This window comes from Schistocerca piceifrons, chromosome 4 (assembly GCF_021461385.2).
Source record: "Schistocerca piceifrons isolate TAMUIC-IGC-003096 chromosome 4, iqSchPice1.1, whole genome shotgun sequence".
Classification (NCBI taxonomy): domain Eukaryota; kingdom Metazoa; phylum Arthropoda; class Insecta; order Orthoptera; family Acrididae; genus Schistocerca; species Schistocerca piceifrons.
Window position 1 is genome coordinate 247038008 of NC_060141.1, and position 16771 is coordinate 247054778.

Consider the following 16771-nt stretch of genomic DNA (forward strand, 5'->3'; position numbering starts at 1 on the left):
ATGTTATTTATTACCTCTCAGGATCCACTTAGGTGTACATACATTACTGAAACAGTCCCTTTCAAACTTATTAATGATAGCTTAGCTGGTGGCTTTCTTCAAAGGGTAAGATTTTACAGATTTGGAAACCTGTTTTTTGGCAACTAAGATTTGTGTGTAGTTCCCCCGTGCTGCAGACATAGGTCCAAACAGATGTCTTTAATCAACACCGATATGATTGGATTCATATAACCTTTCTATTGGACTGTGATCGTCTTAGTCTTTTGGCAGGTGCCACGTACTTAATACCTTGTTTATGTGCCTCCCCACATTATTGAAAGCACAATCTAATTTCAACTTCTCAAGACATTTTTTTGGTGCATACTGGGCATTAGACATACAATGCATAGATGAGATTAATTTATCTACATCTACATTTGTACTCCGCAAGCCACCAAATGGTGTGTGGCAGAGGGCTCTTTACATGCCACTGTCATTACCTCCCTTTCCTGTTCCAGTCACGTATGGTTCACAGGAAGAACGACTGCCGGAAAGCCTCCATGCATGCTCGAATCTCTCTAATTTTACATTCGTGATCTCCTCGGGAGGTGTAATTAGCGGGAAGCAATATATTCGATACCTCATCCAGAAACACACCCTCTCGAAACCTAGACAGCAAGCTACACCGTGATGCAGAGCGCCTCTCTTGCAGAGTCTGCCACTTGAGTTTGCTAAACATCTCCGTAACGCTATCACGCTTACCAATTAACCCTGTGATGAAACGCGCCGCTCTTCTCTATCTCCTCTGTCAACCCGACCTGGTACGGATCCCACACTGATGAGCAATACTCAAGTATAGGTCGAACGAGTGTTTTGTAAGCCACCTCCTTTGTTGATGGACTACATTTTCTAAGGACTCTCCCAATGAATCTCAACCTGGCACCCGCCATGCCAACAATAAATTTTATATGATCATTCCACTTCAAATCGTTCCGTATGCATACTCCCAGATATTTTACAGAAGTAACTGCTACCAGTGTTTGTTCCACTATCATATAATTATACAATAAAGGCTCCTTCTTTCTATGTATTTGCAATACATTACGTTTGTCTATGTAAGGGGCAGTTGCCACTCCCTGCACCAAGTGCCTATCCGCTGCAGATCTTCCTGCATTTTGTAGCAATTTTCGAATGCTGCAGCTTCTCTGTATACTACAGCATCATCCGCAAAAAGCCGCATGGAACTTCCAACACTATCTACTAGTCATTTATATATATTGTGAAAAGCAATGGTCCCATAACACTCCCCTGTGGCATGCCAGAGGTTACTTTAATGTCTGTAGACGTCTCTCCATTGAGAACAACATGCTGTGTTCTGTTTGCTAAAAACTCTTCAATCCAGCCACACAGCTGGTCTGATATTCCGTAGGTTCTTACTTTATCGGGCGACAGTGCGGAACCGTATTGAATGCCTTCCGGAAGTCAAGGAAAATGGCATCTACCTGGGAGCCTGTATCTGATATTTTCTGGGTCTCGTGAACAAATAAAGCGAGTTGGGTCTCACACGATTGCTGTTTCTGGAATCCATGTTGATTCCTACAAAGTAAATTCTGGGTTTCCAGAAAAGACATGATACGCGAGCAAACAACATGTTCTAAAATTCTACAACAGATCGACGTCAGAGATGTTATCCACAACATGCTCTGGCACACACAGTTTCCAACTTTCCCTACTTTCATCATTTCTCTTGTGTAATATCCAATTGTTGATACACTAATAAGTATGAATCTTTTTTCACCAGCTCACCTATATTTTTGCTTAACCATCTTAAGATTATCATCTTCATTTTGCTCCCTATGCACATTCTATAATAACTTCCTTATGAATTCTGCCTGTTGCACTTCTTTCGCTAGGTTGATCCTAATCTCTTCAGCTTGTGGTCTGTTCACTGCTATTGCCCTTGACTCAATTGGTAGTCTTGATAATACATCGAGTGTTGTCGGTTTTGCCAGGTTTGTATGTCGCTTCAAAGTTGTAATCTTACTGGGCATGGGCCTATGTAGTTAATTTACTATACCTCAGTTTGCTGGTGGTTAAAAATGCGACGGCTTTGTGGCCAGTAACCACCTTCACTTGTCTTCCCGCCAAATAATAACGGAATTGTTTGATACCCCATACAGTTGCTGAAGTGTCCCGTTTGGTAACAAAAATGTTCTTTCACATGCATTTAAACTTCTGCTACCAAAGTCTGTAGGTTTTATCAGTTTGGCACCCCCATCTTTCTCTGTGTGATACAGACATATAGCCAATCTGTAATGTGAGCTATCTGCACCCATATGGAAGTCTTTAGTAAAATCTGGGTGGTACAATATCTCCACATTGCAAAAGGTTTTCTTAATCTTTTGAAATTCCTCTTGACAATCTCTATTCATGTGCTATCTCATCTTTGCCTTTCTTAGCTTTCTTAATTTCAGGACATTGAGTATAGGATCCCTGATGAATTTTCTGTAGAACTCATACTCCAAAAAATGCTCTCAGTTGCTTCTTACTGTTGGGAATGGGGAATTGCCTAATAACCTCCAACTTACTTTGATCTGGATAAGTACCTTCCTCTGAAATTTTGTCTAAGGAAATTTATCTGTGATTTACCAAATTCCAATCCATCCAAATTTGCCGTCACTCCTGTTTCCTCAAATGTGTCAAGTACAGCATGTAATTTTCCAAATTTTCATCCCATGACTTGCTGGCAAGTAGTACATCACCCACATAGACAATGACTTTCTTGAGTAAGTCCTTACTGGTGGCGGCTCATGAGTATACATTTTGGATGTTCATAAACTTTTTGATTCAGATAAATTTCAATGCATGAAACAGCAACTGCCGTATAACAGCTATGATTATGAACACATTTATACAACTGCAGCCACTACCATTAATATTAATAATAGTAATAATAACATAACAATGATGTCCAATGTAGTTTTACTGTATAGTGATTGAATTGACGTCCGAGGAGTGTGTTACCATCTAACAGAATTTATGCTAACTGCCAAATAAGTGAAGAATATTATTTGACACAGTGTGCTACCACCTAGTGGCACAGACTTAAAGTTGTAGTTGAGAGGTAAAGCATAGCTGTACATGCCATGAACTGTGCACATTGTTATTCAAATCCGTATGTATTTGACACATAAGGCAGTTACATCATGCCAGCTGCGCATGTGCAGAAACTCCTTAAAACATGCACAACTGACGATTTGCTCATGACCCTGTTGCCAAGTTCTGTGGCGTTTAGAGGAGCAGTAATTTAAGGGCCGTATGTTTCGGATTACCACATCTATCTTACGTTTAGCAACATTTGAAGAAAAAACACCAGTAAATCTGCAAGTTGTTGAAAGTTAGGGTGTTCACATGCTCTTGTGCTCTGACACAGCAGCCATTTGATGCAGTCTCTGATAAATTCAGTTTGGAGATGGACGCGTTAAGGCTGAATGGCAAAACTCTGAAATGATAACTCCTGTCAGTGTAAATACATAAAAGCTGTCTACTGACAAGATTCTGGGACAAAAGATACAGTGTACGCCAATATTTGGAGTCAAGTCAATGCTACTGAGTGTATTTGCTCCTCAATATTTCTGGATCAATACTTCTATTGCCTCAGGTCTGTCTTTCTCTGGTTCACTGATGCTGACCGCTGTGTGTACATCCAACACTATACTCACTTTCCCATCCTTTTTTATCCCCCACAAACAGAGGACTATTATACTATCTGTTGGCTCTTCATATTACTCCAAGGTCCAGCATCATCTGTATCCCTTCTTTTACTGCCTTCCTATTTGCCTGGGGGATAGAATATTGTTTAATATTGACTGGGGTATGGTTCTTTATCATCAGTCTGCATTCTACCCCTCTGACAAAACCTGGCTACTGAGAGAAGACTTTATGATGTTTGTACAATACTGTAACGAGTTTCCTTCAAACCTCCTAATCCAAGTGCATCATTTCTTCCAGTTTCTTGCTTACCGTATCCTCCCCAAGTTCATCCTCTCACACTAATCCCTGATAGAATATGTGCCCACCTTCCTCCTTCAGCTCTTCATCTTGGTGTTCATAACATAAGCTCACCTGTTCAAATACTTCCTCTTCCTCTACTTTGTCCTCTTCTATAAAAGTTAACCTTTTATTCACTCCGTTTCTCCCTCTTACCTCAACAGTACCTTCATCAAAACTCACTACTATTTGCACTTTGTTCAGCCAATCTATGACCAAAATAACTGCATGTTCAAATCTAGCAGTACTAAAAAATGTTGCTTCATAGTTTCCCCCTGTGCTTGGTAATCAACACTTGCTGTTTAATGGGTTTGCTCTTAACATCTACAACATTTACAACTCTCACACCATTAACTGGAAAACTCTGTAAGCAGAAATCCACACTCAGTATTTGTTCAAATAGTCTCTGGGATACAGCACAAGCTTCATTTCCTGTGCCTACAAAAACATCAGCATTCAAACAGTACATCTCCATTTTAACCATAGGTAATAAGGGTTCTTTGAAAATCCACTCATTTTCTTCCTTTAGGTCTCTTCTCAGATCTCCACCATCATCATTTTTGATAAGGTTAATGTTGATCCTGGCAGATCTCACTCCTGACTGGATCTCAACTGGAGCACCATTTAGCTTCCTGTGTTCCCTACTTCGTCAGTTCGTACCTTATTATCCATTTGTCTGTCTTCTGTCCTCCCACAATTTCTTGAATCATCTTCTCTGTTGTGATCATTTTAAAATTGATGGCCATTACCATGGCTCCTATATCAGTGTTCTGTTCCTTCTTCTGTCATTTGGTGGACTATTGAATTGATTACTTTAGTAATTATTTTTCCATTGCTAATTCTCTGAAGATACCCCTCCATGTGATTTGCAATGTAGTAAATCTTAAAGAGATTTGCACATTGATAACTTTTGGACCAGTACTTGTGCATGAATTCTCCCTTGAATTGGTCATAATTACTGGCTTCTTCTTTCCTCTTAACCCCCCCCCCCCCCAAAAAAAAAAAAAAAAAGTGAAAGCTTCGCCATCCATTCTGTCTATTGCAAACTGAATTCTATCTGCTTCTCTAAAGTACACTGGGAAAAACCCTCTTAACCGCACAGTAAATATCATCGGATGCAATGCTCCGTTTTGGTTTATACTTCTGCCATATGTTAGTTTGAGTGTACCTGTTATCTTGTTCACTAATATAACAACATTTCCTTCCATCACAGTTAATGTTGTATTGCTAATCTTCCTATTGACCTCTTCAGTTTTATTCTCCAAATGGTGTATGTCATCCTGCAACTGCTTAATATTGTCTGCAACTTTCTGATTGTCCTCTTGCCACTGCACTTTTATTGCTCATTTTAAAGTTACTGCTAGATCCTTTTTTCTCCTTTCTAGCCCATCATCGGCCATATTACATGTTGTTGCATCTATTTTACTTTTTTGACTCTTGGTTATGATGTGCTTCTACTTTTTGGGTCTTCCCCTCTAATTCAGTTTGAACCTCCCTAATGTCTTCCTCGGTCTTTCCTGCTATCTCTTCTCCCATCTTGCCCATATCTTCGGAGAGTTGGTCTATGTTCTGCTGCAGTTTACTGTCTCTTTCATGGAAGTCTCTCTCTATTTCTTTATTAAATTCCTTTTACTCTTTCTTCAAATGTTCATTATTTTCCTGTAATATTGTCTCTATGTTCTCTTTATTCTCTTGGGACAGCTTCTTCAAGCATTTGTTGGTTTCTTCATTACCTTTGGCTAATATCAAGTTCTACGGGAATATTTTCCCTATACTTTGTTGCATTTCTTTGTTTTCTTTTAATGCTTCTTCATTCTTCTGGTTCATTTTATCTAAGCTCTGCTGGGTTTTACGTGTTCATTTTCTCCTGACATCTTCTCCATGTTTTCTTTCAATATTTCTTAAATTATCTGTACTATTGCTCCCAAAGTTATATATAATATACCATTATTGTATTTGGAGACCCAGAGCCTCACTGATGCCTTCACAAACTGAGACCACTCTCCCAGTCACGTACAGAAACAGGTCTCCCGTTCCTTAAATCGCCAGTCACCAGCCACAACAACAACAACAACAACAACAACAACAACAACCACCACCACCACCACCACCACCACCACCACCACTACTACTACCCAGACTCCCACTTTCCAGCCACAAAGGAGTATTCCCCCATGAATCAGTACCACCCAGTGGTGGAGCAATTGAATCACATTCTCCGCCAGGGTTTAGACTACTTCTTGCCATGCCCTGAAATACGGAATGTCCTACCCACTTTCTTTCCCACCCCTCCCACAGTGGTATTCACTACCCACTGAATGTACACAACATCCTCATCCATCCCTACACAACCCTTGCTCCCATCCCCTTACCTCCTGGCTCATACCCCTGTAATAGACCTTGATTCAAGACCTGTCCCATACATTCTCCCACCACCACCAACTTCTGTTTGGTCACAACCATCACCTATCCCATTAAAGGCAAGGCTACTTGTGAAACCTGTCATGTGATCTAAAAGCTAAGCTGCAATTACTATGCTGCATTATATGTGAGCATGGCAACTAGCAAGCTGTCTGTCTGCAGGAATGGGCACCCACAAACTGTGGCCAAGAGACTGCTGGACCACCCAGTTGCATGCATGCCGCCCAACACAATGTTCATTTTAATGACTGCTTCACAGCCTGCACCATGTAGATTCTTTGTACCAACACCAACTTTGCTGAATTTCACAAGTGGGAAATCTCCTTGCAATATATGTTCCCACAACCGTCCTGTCCTCAACCTTGGCTAGTCTCTGTCCATCCACATATCCCCTTCCATGCTCCCACTCCAGCAGTGCACAGCCTTCTATTCCACCAATGCACCCACATTCTCCTTTCCCCCCACACTTCTTCTCTCCTTTTCCACTCCTCTTTTCTAACCTCCCAATTGTGACACACACACACACACACACACACACACACACACACACAAAATGTTTGTGCATGCCATGGGCTGCATGATTTGCAAGATATAGCCTCCTTAGCAGCATTCTCATTCCATTAACGACAGCATGTATATACAGGGTGACAATTATTGAACTATATGAATTAAAATCATCATAACTTCCGAATGGTTTGCGTTGGGATGTTCAAACTGCATGGTTGGCTGCAGGGCATAATGGAAATTAGTATGCGCTGTATGGTTTGGTTTAGTGAGACCAAGCCCACTTTCATTTGGATAGGTTCATCAATATGCAAAATTGGTGAATTTGGGGTACTGAGAATCCGCATTCCACGATCGAGAAGTCTCTTCACACTCAACGGGTGACTGTATGGTGTGCATTGTCCAGTCACTGAATAATCCATGTGATATTCCGTGAGGGCATGGTGACTACTGAAAAGTACTTGAAGGTTTTGGAAGATAATTTCATCCTCATTATCCAAAGTGCCCCTGATTCCGACAAGATGTGGTTCGTGCGAGACAGAGCTCGATCCCATTGAAGCAGGAGAGTGTTTGATGTCCTGGAGGAGCACTTTGGGGACCACAGTCTGGCTCTGGGGTACACAGAGGCCACTGGCATGGTCTTTGATTGGCAGCCATATTCTCTGGGGGGAGTGTACAGCAATAACCCTAAAACCATTTCTGAGCTGTAAACAGCCGGTCAGGAAGTCATTGACAGTGTCCATGGTCTGACACTTCAGCGGGTCATTCAAAATTTCCCTATTTGTCTGCGCCACATCATCGCCAATGATGGCAGGTATATCGGATATGTCACAATCTAAACCTGAATAGCTGTAGTGACATTTACTTGTTAAATAAATTGTATGCATGCCGTAGTTCGTAACTAATATACATTTTTTTTCATGTAGTTCAATAATTGTCACCCTGTAGCTGCACAGTATAACCATGATGTCATGATGAGGTTTCGGACTCCAATATTATTCTGATTAAAGAGACTGAAGGTTTTATTTCGCAAAATACTGAAGGGCCTTTCAGAGGATTGTAATGCACGTAGTCCACTTAAGCGTCAGATGCTGATAGCCATGTGATAGTGACACAATAAACTGTTATGCACCTTTCCATCACTAGGGATAGAATGAGAATAGTCTCTGAATAACAGATGTATAATTTGTCATCTATACCACTGTGTGTTCCTTGAACAGACATCAAATGAAGATAGCATTCACATGTTGCATTAACACAGTGTTGGTTAGACAGACACTGTTATCAGACCTCATGCGTTTTAGACTTCACTGTGAGGTCCATGTTATGCATTGTCTGTACATTGTTGTGAATAAGACTTGCAAATGCTGATCAGGCAGACTTTTGTGATGTACTGCTTTATCTGCACCACAGACCAGCATTTACAGTGGTGGTAACAAGTAGCTTTGAAACCTCACCATAACTTCATGAAGATTTAATATTTTTTATGTTGTAACCACTAATAACATTTATCATAGGTTTTCTTTGGTATTGCTCATCTAAATTAAAATGTTTGGGACATTATCTGAGGAACTTTCTGTCAAAATGGGGATGCTCTCCTCCAGTAATACTTTATCTCTTATTGCACTTGGCTTCAGATTTTCATCCAGTGATGAGTCTGTATTATTTTTTGCTGTGAAAGTTATCATGGTTTCTCCTGTAAAATTGAAATATTACCTAACAATCTTTATTCAGGGATCTTGAAATGGGAACATATTCATCAAATTATAGATCAACTTTTAGATATTACATTACTAATAACATATAAAACAACTTTTTTTTAATACATTCTGCTGTGACATTATAGGGACGTGGATTTAGTGACGGCAGTGGTGAAATCACTGGGAGGCTTTAATATTGACAACAAGGTTGGGCCCTTGACAACCCATGTTGTTTCCGGAGGTCCCCGCCGCACCTTAAACATGCTATTTGCAATTGCAAGAGGCCTTTGGGTGCTTCGCCCTGACTGGGTGCTTCATTCTCTTGAGGCTGGCTACTGGCTTGACGAGGAGAAATTTGAGATGACAGATTTCTCACCTGTTGTCATGGTGAGAAATGTTATCTTTTTGCATGCTTTTTGGTTTTACTATAATTTAGTCACTTTTTTAAAAAATTGTAAAGACAGTTTAGATATGACTGTCCGCTACAAAATGACACAAGTTATGGAATATATCAACAAAAATAATCAATTTTTGAAACTGTAATGGCAGCAGGAGAACACACGTATAAAGATACTAAAATTTGCAATGTATCGGCTCCTCCTCCTAGCAGAAGGGTTAAAGGGATGGAAGAGGGTTGAAGGAAAAGGACTAGTTAGGTTAAGGAAAAGGGGTAGAGAATGCCGGGTCAGGAGAGATGTAGCAGAGAGGATGAGGAGGGGGGATTGATAGTTGGGGATTGCACTGGATGAAATTTGAAAACCTGAGAGCTTAAAGGTGAAAAGGGAAGGGGGGGAGGGTGTTAATAGACAAGATAGAGATTACTGACAAAACGTTGTCCATGAGTTAATAAGAGCTTCTGCATTGTAAATGTGCATTGTATGTATTAGAGGTGGGAGGGAGATGGCGAAAAATAGACAGGTCAGAAAATGAAAAATACAGAAAACTAAAAGGAAGTGAAGAAAGGAATAGTTTCTGTGAATAAATGCTGAGGCCAAAGTAATTCATGTAAATTAAGCCCAGATGGCTGGTGAGAACCAAGGAAATTTAGCTCCAGTTCCCATCTGCAGAACTGTGAGAAGCTGGTTTCTGGGGGAAGAATCCAGGTGACACTTGTTATGAAACAGGCACTGAGGTCACAACTATCAAGCTGCAGAGTATGCTCTGCAACAGGATATTGTGTGTTGCCAGTATAGACCCACTAAATAAGCCCATTCATCCCAACTGATAACGTGCCGATAGTCATACCGATGTGAAAGGCTGAACAGTGTTTACATAATATCTGGTATAAGATATGTTGTTTCACAGGTGGCTCTCCCTTTGCTAATATATGTTCTGCCAGTGACAGCCTGGTTTAGGTGATTGTAGGAGGCTGCATAGAGCAAGTATTACAGTGGGGACAGTCATAGGAGTAGGAGCCATAGGGTAGGAAGATGGGCGCAGGAGTGTAGAATCTGACAAGGATATTGTAGAGATTGGGATGGCAACGAAAAGATATTATAGGTGTGGTCGGCAAAATGTCAGACAGAATAGAGCTTATTTCAGGGCATAATTTCAGGAAGTCATAGCCTTGTCAAAGTTGCTGATTAATACGTTCAAGACCAAATTAATCAGCTCCTCTGACAAGGCTATGGCTTCCTAAAATCATACTCTGAAATGAGGTCCATTCTGTCAGACTTCTGCCCACCAAACACAGAATAACTTGTAATTGCCATCCCAATCTTAACAATATCCCTGTCATACCTTATATTGCTTCTGCATCCATTTCCCTATCCTGTGGCTCCTGCCCCTGTTACCATTCCTGATGCAATACTTGCCCCATGCACCCCCCTACTAGTACCTAGACCAACCCTTAACTGGCAAAACATACTATCAAAGAGACAGTCACCTGTGAAACAACACGTCATAGTCCAGCTGTTATGTAAACACTGTTCGGGCTTCTACATCAGCAGGAGTACTATGAAGTTATCAGTTTAGGTGAATGGGCACAGGCAGAGGGTGTATACTGCCAACACATAATATCCTGTTGCACAACATGTTCTACAACATGATAGTCATGACCCTGGGGCCTGCTTCACTGCATACACCATCTGGATTCTTTTCCCAGACACCAGTTTCTCAGAACAACACAGGTAGGAACTGTCACTACAGAATGTTGGTTCTCACCACCCACCTGGCCTTCATTTACATTAATTTCTTCAGTGTCAACATTTATTCACAGTAACTAGTTTTCTATATCTCTCATTTTGACACCTGTCTGTTTCTCGCTGTCCCCCACCTGCTTCTACCACATGCAATGCAGTTAGCTTTCCGCTATTACTGACTTGTGGACAATGTTTTGGCGATAATCTGTCGTATGTATTACCCTGTCTTCCACCTTTTAAGATCTCAGGTTTTCAAATCCCATCCGGTGCAGTACCCAACAGTCAGTCTTCCCTTCTTATCCCGTCTGGGAAGTCTTGCCTGACCTGGTGTTCAGCTTGACTTCTCTGATTACTACCCCTTTCCCTAAACATCAAGAGTCCTTTTCCTTCACCCCCCTTCCTTCTCTGTCAACCCTTATGCCAGGAGAAGGAGTCACTGGCTCCAAAAGCCTGCAAACTTTAATACCTTTATATGTGTGTGCTCCTGACGCCGCTTGGTGAGTAGATTTTTTATCTGTCCAATTATGTAATGCAAGACATGTCTTTAGGTGTGTATTTTCTGCCCTTGTGACAACTGGAATTAACGCTGCAGTTAACTAAAGTGAACGGAATGACTGCATAGCAGCTTTTGTGTTCCTTTTCTGTTGGGATAGGCCTTATACTAAAGAAGGAAATAACAATAATAATTTCTTCTTAATTATTTACAGAATTTGATTAAGAAATTTTGGATGACAGGCTCCCAATCGCTACATGGTTCTATCTGGAAAGTGCTCAGTTGTCCGTTATTTGATATTGTAAATATATTAATGACAGAACAGTTTTTAGTGGGGGCAGATGATGCATGCAGCCAATAACCTTGCCGCAGTAGTAACACTGGTTTTTGTCAGATCACTGAAGTTAAGCACTGTCGGGCTGGGCTAGAACTTGGATGGGTGACCATTCGATATGTTGAGTGCTGCTGGCAAGTGGGGTGCACTCAGCCTTTGTGAGGCAAACTGAAAAGCTACTTAATTGAGAAGTAGCAGCTCTGGTCTCGTAAACTGACAGATGTCCGGGAGAGAGGTGTGCTAACCACATGCCCCTCATGGCTGCATCGAGTGACACCTGTGGGCTGACGTTAACACGCAAGCAGGTCTGTATTGTTAGGCCTTCATAGCATATTTGGGCAGAGTTTTTTTAGGTGTGCCTTTAGGGGCATAGCGACCATTAGAAATTAAAATTACAGACCAGTCACAAGTCACATGTAATTTACATGTGACTTGAGGCTACTATGTAATTTTAAGAACAGTTTTTGTCTGCAGGAATCGGAAGTTTTTAGCTAATGTGATAGCTGCTGCTCTTCTGGCATTAACAGTAAACTGAATTCCACTCGTGACATTACAAGATGATGCAAGTGTAGGCTGCAAAATAATGCCTTTGAATTTTTTGCATAAAAACTCTTCATACTTTTAAATAAAACAAACTATATTAACATTCAGCATCGTTATTCTTCATGTCTACTCATTTATTGCTCAATCATGGAAAATCCAGAATGGAATGACAATATTATGGAAAGTATAGATTGCTACTCACTATTTAGTGGAAGTGCTGAGTTGCAGATAGGCACAACAAAAAGAATGCTAAACACTATTTCTCAACATAGTCACCCTGCTGATTAACACATTTCTCCCAAGAGATCAGTTTGTTGATACCGTCACTGTAGAATGTTTGACTTTGTTGACAGAGTCCCAACTTCACCTCTGCTTCCACTGCTTCATCACTTTGAAGTGAAGTCCTTGAAGGTGTTACTTAAGTTTTGGAAACAGATGTAAATCAGGTGGAGCCAAGTCAGAACTATATGGAGGGTGACTGATGTCAGTGAACCCAAGGCTTCAGGTTGTTGCAGGTCTCGCAGCATTCGTGTATGGTCTGGTATCATGCTGAAGGAAAGGGCGCTCCATTTGTGAATGAACTCTTCAGGTTTGAAACTCGATTACAGCGTTCTGTTTCTCATGCATTGACATAGTTACGTTACACACCGCCATGTTACTCACTACAATTCGGAGCCCTCTAGTGGCAGAAGATTACAGATATGTAGACTTCAAGAATAAAGATGTAGAATGTTAACTACATTTGTTTTATTTGAAAAGCTTTAAGAGTTTTCACATAAAAGATTCAATGGCATTACTTTCAGCATGCCCTTGAACAATCTGGCAGTAAGTGTTCCACTGAATTAACAGATGTTTCTCTGAAAGAAATAATCTGCACCTGGTACACTCAAAACATCAAAATTTCTAAACTTGCATCTTCAACATGCATGCCTCTTCTGCACGTTAGATATTCAATCAGTGGGTAGGTTACATTTTTTGTCAGTGCAGCAAAACAAAATCTGTATTTTATGTTTAATTTCTGCAGTGGTCGTACTTAATTCATGTAGGTGATATGCATTACGTTTATTACTGCTACTCCTTGGATCGATTGCATCACAAGACTAAACAATAACTCAGTCACAGTTTCATACTGTTTTTAGCAGAATCGTCTGCAAAGTAAATGAAGAACATTTATAAATGTTGTTACTATTATGTCTTGGTATTTATCCTCTTATGAAGCCAACTTAGTTCTGGCGTGTCTAAGTGATTGGTGACAGCAAGTTAGAAGGAAAATCACATTAGTTTCATGGGGAAAGGGTGAGGCTGGAGACACAGCACATTTTAAAGTGTGTTAGGCATTGTCTTTATGACCTGAGGCACAATGTAGCACAAAAGAACCACTATCCACTACAGAGAAACTATTCAAAGCACAATTTTCAAATTTCTATTGGGTGCTAATGGAAGAATTGCTTGGAGGCGATTAAAGTAGTTCATCAATACTAGTGATTAAGTAGCAGACTAAATCAGCAATGAAATTTCATCTGAAGACAACAGTGCTTTGAATTGGACTGCTCTGGCAATCCTTACAGGGTAAACTATTACAGCATTTCATTTTCAACAAATATTGGCACACTCACTGCTCAGCAGAAGTTATAAGTAAAGACTAAATGGCATTATATCTTTCCTCAGGCTTTTAAAAACCGGTGTCAGTTTTATTACTAATAGGATTTGAACGACCATGTACAATCAGTGCAGTCTTTCTTTCTCTACATTGAATATCTCTCTTATTCAAAAGATAATGTTGGAAAAATGTAAATAGGAAGTCCTTTTATTTGTAGAATTCTGTTGGGGCCATTCCCTAACCATCTCATGAGCAGTGCATCATATTAATATAGCACAGCAATTTATATCATTTTATCTAGTAAAAGTGCTGGGTCCATTTTCATTGAATGTACATTTCATATGAGTGTGGAACGTCACATACAAAATGTTCAAAAAACTTCCCATATTTCTACAGGGAATGGTACTGGTCGAAACTAGGAAATAAAGGTCCTAAAAACATATATCTAAAAATAGGTAATTCATGAGGTATGGGCCATTCTATTTTCTGATAATCATCCGTCTGTTGGTATATGGTTTCCACTTAGTTTTACAAATCCTTCAACCCTCCGTAAAGAATCACAAATACAGTTGAAAACACTTCTCTGTTCTTAGATTTGCTCACATGCATTCACCATGGGCTCATTTTGTGTATGCATTTTTTGATGAGTGTGGAATACATCAATGCCTTCAAATGCCACTGTACCTAGAAATCTGAGGGATTAAGTTTAGATGAATGAGGTGACAGTGTTACTAGAGCCTCCCCCCCCCCCCCCCCCCCCAAAAAAAAAAAAACCACTTTATCGCTAATTAAATATTAGCATTAAGCACTGTCATGCAGGGTGTAGAAAATGGCTTGCTGCTCTGTTGAGCATAAACTGTATCCCTTATCTTCCTGTTAGTGCAGGTAATTTTGTGGACAGAAATTGATGATAAATACCACCCGTTTGATCTTTTGGATTTGTTGCTCTGTTCTTGCCCACACATTGATACTAAAGTGAACCTGATGCTTCACTTCAACCATCACTCAAGAATTTGCTTCTGCCCACAAGTGATAACTTTTTATCCCACCCTTTGCAAATCTCATCTCATCCACAAATAAAATACAAACTGCTAACTGCAAATCTTCAGTGCTATGTCTTAGTATCTATTGGCGTAACTGTAATCTAGCATAGTGGTGTGACCCAGGAGCTTGCATGCACTGAAACAAATGTGGATTAAGTAGCTCCCTGTGCACAACTGACCACACAACCAGTAAGAAATGAGAAAGTACTGATAGTTTTCAACATACGGGGTGTTTGGAAATTGCTGTTACAGGCTTCTAGGACTCCTAGAGGTGAGTGAGTAGATAACATTGTGAACTGGAACCAAAGTCTGGAAATGTACTTCTTCTATGCTACAACCATTTGAAAACATGATGGTAATGCGGCCACTTTTACAAGTAATTGATTGGGTGTGGCCCAGTACATCATTTGTTTTACAGTTCCGCTCATTAATAGCCACTGTGTTGGTTTGTAAATAAGTTCTAATTCTCTGGCTCTTTTTTTGACTGCATCTTTACCCTCCCCACACCCCTCCTACTTCGTCTGACCACAAAAACAAGGAAACGGGATACCTTTGGAGCAGGGGTACCTAGGTCACAAGTGTCCTGGAGTGGATGGTACTAGGCACAAACATTAAATTTATTTTATTGGCAAAATCGTGCTTCAGTATGTAAGCAATGCAGACAGTTATTAAGCAAAACGACATAAAGTTGATGTTAGCCACATTATATAACAGATTCCAGTTTTCAGATTAATTCAACAAGACCCAACCAATCAGGGTTCTTGAGATTCTGTCAGCCAAAGTCACCTTTAAAACAAGTGACACAAGTGACAAATTCAACAGGCCTTTCGTTATTAAATAATTACAAACAATAAGACCTTAATATTCCCCTCGGTTCTCAGGAGTCTCACCTAAAAGTATCATTTATGATTCTCAGTTCCAGTTGGCACTAGCCACTCTTTGGGAGTAACCACATTAGCCATAGAATCATTCAAATCAGCAGTGGCTTTAACCATCTATGTATGATTACACAACACTCAAAATACTGAAATATTAATTGAAACACCTAACTCCCCTATTTGAACTGACAGTAACCACTTAAATTTCAAACTACATACAGTGTAAAATAAGATAAATTTACCAGTGGTCTAAAGGTTGTGCAGACAGACGAAATGTGGAGTTTAACTCAGCACCTAGCAGCCCCGAATTCTCAAAGGAATTCACCAATTCGATTCGGCACTTGCGGAATACACCAAACATTTTTTAATCCAACCCATCACCACACACATCACCAAAAATTTTTTTCAAAACAATTTCACAGCTCTAGCCACCACTGAACTAAGCAGGTTAACAGTTTCCTGAAAACTGACAGGTGTTTGGGAGTTTCAATTCAAAGCACTAATGAAGCTAATTGCCTAACAGGATGTCATCAAACATAGGCCTTGATCAATACATGAAAACAATATTTGCATTTACTGGTGCCCTCAGCACTGATGACACATCCCGTTACACGTAAGTCCAGCCAGTCACATGAAATGATATGGGCACTAGCTGCTTGTTACTTCAAGGTTATGACTTGGCAATGAATAAGGCCTCAAATCCTTCAATATAACAAGTGAAATGTTTTAAAAGCATTCAGTGATAACAGGTTAAACATAGAGCTGCGATTGTAGGCTGGACATAAACTAATTTACTGCCACAAATTACTCTAAAACAATGCATATGGCAGTACTGCCAGAACATGTTAAAGATGGCCATAAGAATAATAACAACAGAGAATATTTCAACTAGGTGGCTCTAGCCACTCAATGTCAACCAATAGCGTATATGCAGAATTTCTTTTGCTAAAATAGTTCACCGCCATATGTCGGTCCCAAATGTTTTAACTTGAAAAATATTGGAAATAACAACCACTGGGCTACCACTGCAGCTGCACAACAGACAGTTTAATAGGCCTTTAGCCTCTCATTTTATATGTTTTTAA

General features: G+C 40.1%; 1 protein-coding gene across 3 annotated transcripts in view; it reads left to right on the top strand.

Annotated features, from left to right (window-relative positions):
- Positions 1 to 16771, top strand: part of LOC124795031 — a 237273-nt gene that overhangs the window by 184510 nt on the left and 35992 nt on the right. For 2 of the 3 annotated variants that reach the window (XM_047258806.1, XM_047258807.1), the window contains exon 6: positions 8801 to 9041. The exons of the other annotated variant lie outside the window; for it this stretch is intronic. In XM_047258806.1, coding sequence (XP_047114762.1) covers positions 8801 to 9041 — 241 coding nt within the window. The remainder of the gene's footprint in view (positions 1 to 8800; positions 9042 to 16771) is intronic. 3 annotated transcript variants of the gene reach the window in all.